The 7,500-nt window shown below is 19.8% G+C and overlaps 4 protein-coding genes across 6 annotated transcripts in view; 3 read left to right on the plus strand and 1 right to left on the minus strand.

Moving 5' to 3' along the window:
* Nucleotides 1-608, plus strand: part of PF3D7_1404300 (secreted ookinete adhesive protein, putative) — a gene marked incomplete at both ends in the record, with an annotated part of 609 nt that extends 1 nt beyond the window's left edge. Inside the window, one exon of the mRNA XM_001348177.1 lies at nucleotides 1-608. This exon is cut by the window's left edge and continues 1 nt beyond it. Within this exon, the coding sequence (XP_001348213.1) occupies nucleotides 1-608 (608 nt within the window).
* Nucleotides 609-1,764: 1,156 nt separating this feature from the next.
* Nucleotides 1,765-2,310, plus strand: PF3D7_1404400 (ribosomal protein L16, mitochondrial, putative; the record flags this gene model as incomplete). Its single annotated transcript, XM_001348178.1, has 1 exon — nucleotides 1,765-2,310. One exon carries the CDS (start codon nucleotides 1,765-1,767, stop codon nucleotides 2,308-2,310), a length of 546 nt encoding a protein of 181 aa, XP_001348214.1.
* Nucleotides 2,311-3,138: 828 nt separating this feature from the next.
* PF3D7_1404500 (rRNA biogenesis protein RRP5, putative) lies at nucleotides 3,139-4,545 on the plus strand (the record flags this gene model as incomplete). Its single annotated transcript, XM_001348179.1, has 1 exon — nucleotides 3,139-4,545. One exon carries the CDS (start codon nucleotides 3,139-3,141, stop codon nucleotides 4,543-4,545), a length of 1,407 nt encoding a protein of 468 aa, XP_001348215.1.
* A 309-nt stretch (nucleotides 4,546-4,854) lies between these two features.
* The window catches only part of PF3D7_1404600.1 (adenylyl cyclase alpha), a gene marked incomplete at both ends in the record, with an annotated part of 5,337 nt that continues 2,691 nt past the window's right edge, over nucleotides 4,855-7,500 (minus strand). For all 3 annotated transcript variants that reach the window (XM_024473340.1, XM_024473342.1, XM_024473343.1), the window contains 10 exons: nucleotides 4,855-5,118; nucleotides 5,236-5,307; nucleotides 5,408-5,473; nucleotides 5,565-5,651; nucleotides 5,777-6,031; nucleotides 6,202-6,459; nucleotides 6,572-6,723; nucleotides 6,876-6,952; nucleotides 7,180-7,266; nucleotides 7,376-7,467. In XM_024473340.1, the coding sequence (XP_024329189.1) occupies nucleotides 4,855-5,118; nucleotides 5,236-5,307; nucleotides 5,408-5,473; nucleotides 5,565-5,651; nucleotides 5,777-6,031; nucleotides 6,202-6,459; nucleotides 6,572-6,723; nucleotides 6,876-6,952; nucleotides 7,180-7,266; nucleotides 7,376-7,467 (1,410 nt within the window). The remainder of the gene's footprint in view (nucleotides 5,119-5,235; nucleotides 5,308-5,407; nucleotides 5,474-5,564; nucleotides 5,652-5,776; nucleotides 6,032-6,201; nucleotides 6,460-6,571; nucleotides 6,724-6,875; nucleotides 6,953-7,179; nucleotides 7,267-7,375; nucleotides 7,468-7,500) is intronic.

Genomic DNA, 7,500 nt, shown 5'->3' on the forward strand with positions numbered 1-7,500 from the left:
TGAAAAATTTTACTTGTTTTTTTCTTTTAACACTCCTTCTTACGTTAGCATACGGTAAAGGAGTAAGAAACAAATCCGAAAATAGAACTCCATATGTTCATTACCATAATAATAGTAATATAAAGAATTATTCAGCTGTAGATATATTCTCACCCAAAAAAACTGGAAAGGAATGTATTAAATGTCTCCCAGATAATTTTTGTGAATGCGAATGTAGTTGTAAAAATAAAACAGGTTTTTCAATGAAATATAGACATGCCAGTAAGGGATCTAAAGGATATAGTAAAAAAATGACAAAGACATCTTCTCGTTCCAGACAATGTAACGACTTGCCACTTGAAAAATCAGAACAAGAAACCGAACCGGAATTGGAACCTGAAGTGGAACCTGAAGTAGAACCAGAAGTAGAACCTGAAGTCGAGCCCGAAGTAGAACCAGAAGTAGAACCTGAGGTCGAGCCCGAAGTAGAACCAGAGGTTGACCCCGAAGTTGATCCAGAAAACGACCAAGGAACAGGATCACAAAATAATATAACCGAATGCTATTCCTCCTGCAAAAGTGTTACAGGAGTTCAAACAGAAGAATGTAGTTGTTCTTGTTCATGTTAAGTTATAATATATAATAAAAAAAAAAAAAAGCAAGAAAATTGCTAATATAAATAAATGAACGTAATCAGAATTTTTAATTTGTACAAAAGAATAATTGATATATAAATATTTATATTTAGTTGAATATAGTAAATATCCTTTTTTTTTTTTTTTAAACTAATAGTTCATACATTTTATATCTGGCTTTTGTTACTATATTTTTTATTTTTAAGGAAAAAGAAATAATTCTTCTATTTTGTTTATATATATATATATTAAATATGTTATCCCATGATATATGTATTTCTTAACATAAATGAGTAAATTTATACATATTCTAATATTTTGTTTTCATACTTTGTGTTTACACTATATATATGTGTACTTTTTTTTGTTACATAATTTTTATTTTTATATATATAATATTTACCAATGCACTAACACCAACAATGTTCATAAATAACGCATAATATGGAAAACGTTTTAAGTTAATTATTGAATATTTTAACAATCATAATATACACATAAAACACGTAGCAACAAAAATATATATATATATATATATATATATATATATAAATGTTAGAATATATTATATGTGTGTGATATTTAAAAAAAAAGTAATATATATATAATACTATAAATTATAATTTTTAAATAAGAAAAGATTTATAAAGTGGGATAATCCATAGGAAGATTTTTAATAATATTTATTATATATTTTTCTGAAAAATAAAAAATAAGTAAAAAGGAAATTTATAAAATATAATTATTAAGAAGATTAATATAAATTACACTATAACGTATATATTAAATTTTATCTTGTTATATTATAGTGCGTATAAAAATAAAAAAAAAAAAAAAAAAAAAAAAAAAATTAACATTATTTATCAATACATATATGAATAATATATATAATTATTTTCTTATTTTTTATTTTTAAATAACACTTCCCCTATATATATATATATATATATATATATATATATATATATTTTATTTATTTATTTGATTGTATATTTTTTATTCCATTAAATTAATTCATTAATAAAATTAACATATATATATATATATATATATATATATATATATATATATATATATTTATATATATATGTATATGATCAGTATCATATATATTTAATATGTGTACGTTTAAAAAAGAAAATAAATTAAGATGCCCCCAATAATTTATAAAAGTCCTCTACCTGTTCGATTAAAAGCCCCGAAGGGTAGAATAACACCTTTGAATGGACCCGATATAAAAATTGGGAAATCATTAATAGCTGCCTGTCCAAAAAGAATAAGAGGAGAAAAATTAGCTGAAATGAAACAAACAATACGTAAGTATTTAGGAAAGAAAAAAGAATATTTGATTGATGTTCATGCAACTTATAGTGTAACAAAAAAACCTGATGGAACAAAAATGGGACAAGGTAAAGGAATCATTGATCATTTTGTAGCTAGAGTACCTTCAGGAAAAACTATTTTTTCTATACCTACCATAAGCCCATTCAATACATTAGGGTTTGATGACCCTGTATATAGAGTATTAAAAAAAGCAGCAGCAAAAGTAGCTATACCTTGTGTATTTAGAACACAAAATAATTTATTCCGAGTTCATAATATTAAATATATATCACAACAAAAAGTAAAAAACGACCAACTCAAACATTTTAATCAATTTAAATCAAAATTATTTCAAAAAAAAGATGAAGTTTAAATGTGGTATTTACAAAAAGGCTTTATACTTAAAAAAATATATATATATATATATATATATATTTATTTATTTATTTATTTATTTATTCATTTATATTTATTTATTTATTCATTTATATTTATAACATTATATTTTATTCTCTGAAAAAAAAAATATATAATATATTTAAAATATTATGTATTACAATAATATAAAAAGAATTACTTCAATTAAAAAATACAATTTTTATAAAGATATTATAAAATGAAGAAATAATCAAAACCTATTTTTTTGTTTACTATTTATATATACAAATTCTATATAACAAGAACAAAATAGAGGAAATTTGTATTAATACCAGAATATAATAATATAAATATATATATTATATATTATAATATATTTTACGTATTAAAATTATATATACAATTATATATATATTATATATATATATATATTTTATATATATTATATATATATGTATTTAATTTATTTATTTACAACATTCCTTTAATAAAAAAAAAAAAAAAAAAAAAAAAAAAAAAAAATTATATTATTATTACATATAATTTATCTCAGAAAGAATTAAAAAAAAATAAAAGAATATAGAAAAAAATTTAAATACATTTTAAGATGATTCTTTTATTTGAATAAATAATAAACATTTCCAAAAAAAAGTAATTCTTTATTTTTTTTTCTATTATTACAGAAAATAAAGATTAAAATCAATATGTATTAAATTAATAAATAATATATTTATTATTAATTTATAAATAAATAAATAAATAAATAAATAAATATATATATATATATATATATATATTTTAGTGAACATACAAATTATACAGAATGGTTGAAAAAGAAGATAGTTATATAACAAATAAGAAGGTAGAAGAAAATAAAATGAACAAAATCATCCACATTAAAGATGAACAAATAAATAAAAAAAAGAATAAAAAGAATAAAAAGAATAAAAAAGAGGGAAAATCTGTAACTAAAGAAATGAACGAAACGAGCAATTTAGGTTTATATTCAAATATATGTGAAGAAAAGAAACACAAAAAAAAAAAAAAAGAAAAAGAAAAGGACAAGGACAAGGACAAATTGGATGCTCTCAACAAAAATTCAAAAAAAAAGAATAAGAAAAATGACAAAAGTAATAAAAAGGAGGGTAAAAAATTAGAAAATAATGATGAAATGAAAGATGACGTTATTATAAGTGATCACGAGGATGATATTATATATGAGCATGATGATATTATATATGAGCATGATGATATTATATATGAGCATGATGATATTATACGTGATCACGATGACATTATACGTGATCACGATGATGACATCTTAGATGATAATAATAATACACAACTAAAAAATAATGATATTATTATTAATAATAATAATAAAGTAATAACACCCTTCGATTATGAAAGGTTAATAGCTTCGGAAAAAAATAAGAGCGCCATATGGATTAGTTATATCGCTTTTTATTTAGAACAAAATAATTTAGAAGAAGCCCGAAAGGTTGCAGAAAGAGCATTAAAAACTATAGATATTCATGAGATAGATGAAAAGCTAAATATATATTTATGTTATATAAATATGGAATGTTTATATGGTGATAAGTTAAATGATATTTTCAAAAGAGCATTATTATGTAATAATGAAAAATCAATTTATTTACATACAATTCATATATTAAAAAAGAATAAAAAATTAACACAATTAAAAGATTTATGTGAAGAAGCAATTAAAAAATTTAAATATTCTAAAAAAATATGGTCATGTTATTTACAAATATTACATAATACATTTAAAGATGAAGAATATGCACATAACATTTTATTAAAATCATTACATTCATTACCCAAAAAAAAACATCTAAATATGATAATTAATGCTGCACGTTTTGAATATAAATATTCTAATAAAGAAAGAGGAAAAACTTATTTCGAAAAATTAATTCAAGAATATCCTAAAAGGTCAGACCTTTGGTTTACTTATCTAGATATACATATCAATTCTTTAACGAAAAATGAAAATAAAGAAAAAATCAAATTAAATTTAAAAGAACTACAATTTATTAGAAATATCTTTGAAAGATTTTTGTCATATAAATTTAAACCAAGAGTTATGAAAATTATTTTTACAAAATGGTTACTATTCGAAAAAAGTCAAGGAAATATGCATAGCCAAAAAACTGTTCAGGAAAAGGCTTATAAGTATGTTGAAAGTTTAAACGCCCTTGTATGAGTAATAACAAAAATGAAAATCATAAAAATGTTATCCATATGTAATTATAAAAAAATTAAATAAAATATAAAATATATATATATATATATATATATATTATAATTGACATATAATTTATTTTTTATATAACTCCCATATGTAATTATTTATATATTTTTTATGTACAACATTAAATATATATATATATACATATATATATATTTATATTTATATTTATTTATTATTTCAATTTTTTTTGTTTTTAAAAAAAAAAATAATTAACTCAATCCTTTTAATAGTATCAATATTTTATATATATATAAATAATTTTTATGACTTTTGTAAAAATTTTCTATATCCACACCAATCACTGGGTGCAATAAAATTGTTCATACTCAAAAAGTTCCACAGCTGATTAAGAATTTCATCTTCAAAAATATTATTTCTTTTTAAATACTCTAATATATTTTTTGATTCATTCCATTTCCCTATTAAATATGACTCAAGGGCAATTTTGAATTGTTCCAAATAATCTTTAGGATAGTGTATCTTTATGAATTTTATGTCGTCATTTTTTGCATATTCTTCATAAAGCTAAAAATGTAAAAGTTAAATAAAAAAAAATATAAATATATATATATATATATATATATATATATATTAATCTATTTATTTATATGTGTTAAGGTATAAATATAAGCCTAGCCTTACATTATATGAAAGATTAAGAACTTCTTTTTTTCTTTTTTTTCGTTCGGCCTTCTTTTTTATATCATCAAAAACCTGCAATTATTTTTTAATTCATTTATATGTTATATATATATATATATATATATATATGTATATTTTAAAAAAAAGGTCAATTTTACAATATCATAATAACCTTTAAAAGTTTTACGTCAAAATGAGGCTTGGCGTCAAAATTTTCCATATTGACTTTCTTCGTAATCTAATATACATAAATATTATATATAATATATATGTATATATATGTGTATATTTGCATATTTATTTTACTCTCCCCCCCCTTAAAAATTAACCTTATTAAGACATATATCAAAAGTATATAAATTTAATGGGTTCCTACATCCTTTAAGAGTAACCCTATCAATTTTCCTAAGAGAATTCTTAAATATATATACATATATAAAAAAAAAAAAAAAAAAAAAAAAAAAATATATATATATTTATATATATATATATATATATATGTGACAAGCATATATTATATGTTAGTGGCATAATATATTACTTTAAATTTCTCCGACATATTGTCATAAAAATCTCCTGATATAACAATATTGTTTTTGTATATTTTAGAAATATCTTGTAATCGACTAGCTATATTTACATTTTCTGATAAATATGATAAATCAATTTTATAACTACTTCCTATTGCTCCTTCTATAGCCCATCCAAAATGAAGTCCAAAACTTAACTCCAGAATATTGTTCTTAATTAACTCATCCATATTTTCATTATTTAGGAATATATGTATTTTTTCTGACTTAAATATGTGACATATATATATATATATATATGTGTGGCAAAAAAAAAAAAAAAAAAAAGAATTATATAATAATATATAATGTAATATAAAAAGTACATATTATTTCAATTCTTTCTATATATATATATATATATATATATTTTTTTTTTTTTTCATATTCTTCCTACCTTTCTGAGTTTAATTAATGTTTGTACTGTAGATAGAAAAGCCAAATCACATATCCTGTTTATATTTTCTTTTTCTGAATATTCATCATAATTATTGTTTGGAGACTTAAACATATTCATTTTCTTATTCGAATATTCTTTTTTTTGATATTTCCAAACTAATAAAAATGCATCACCAATATTTTTGTTTATTGTTCCCCCATAGAAATCACAACACTCATGTATTATTTCAGCAATCAAATTTATGAAAATCATAATCTGTTAAATTTATATAAATAAATAAATATATATATATATATATATATATATGTGTGTGCGTCTATTTATTTCCCTCAAGTAGTATAACAAAACATATTTTATATGCTTTTACTTTTTCTTTTAAAACTTCTGTTATTTCTGTAAAATTTCTTATGTCGCAAAAGGAAAAAACAGAATAAACGATTTCTCCATTGATCAGTAAATTTACTCTTTCCTGTTCGTTAATATTTTTTGAGATAATTTTCGCTCCTGCTTCACCAAAACCTAGAAAATCATAAACAAAAAAAAAAAAAAAAAAAAAAAAAAAAAAAAAAAATTAAAGCATTTTAATATATTATAAAGAGCATATATATAAATAAATAAATATATAAATATATATATATATGTATGTATTTTTTTTTTTTCCCTCTTATAACCTAATAACATTAATGTTCCTAATTTCATTAAGTTTTCTTCCATTTTTAAAATTTCATAATTTTCTTTAATGCTTTTCCTATAGGAAAATATATATATATATATATATATATATATTTTTTTTTTTTTTTTGTCTTATTTTTCTTATATATTATTATATTTTTGTCTAATAGGTATTTTCCATTGCAACTGTACAACACTTAAATATATTTTTATTTGAAATCAAAGAAAGCCTTTTTTTTTTTTTTTTTTTTTTTTTTTTTTTAATTATTCTTTTCTTATTATATATATGAAATCACAATTCACCTCTTCAATTTTGTGTTTATTAATATATTTTTTAACTCATGGTTCAATAATTCTTCTTGCATTTCCAAAGCTAAGGTCGGATTGGATCTACAAAAAAAAAAAAAAAAAAATAAAAATAAAAAATAAAAAAATGTATTACTGTATACATAATAATATTCTACACACAAAATATGTATAAATATCTATATAAAAGTACTTCATAAGTTTTAATTTTTTCAATATGCTTTCTATAGGAAATAATAAGACATTTAATTCACATGTAAAATAGAACAATATTATAAAAGAAAACTGCAAAGAAATACAAAAATGAAAGATGAGTAA

This window comes from Plasmodium falciparum (genome assembly GCF_000002765.6).
Source record: "Plasmodium falciparum 3D7 genome assembly, chromosome: 14".
In the NCBI taxonomy this organism is placed as follows: Eukaryota; Apicomplexa; class Aconoidasida; order Haemosporida; family Plasmodiidae; genus Plasmodium; species Plasmodium falciparum.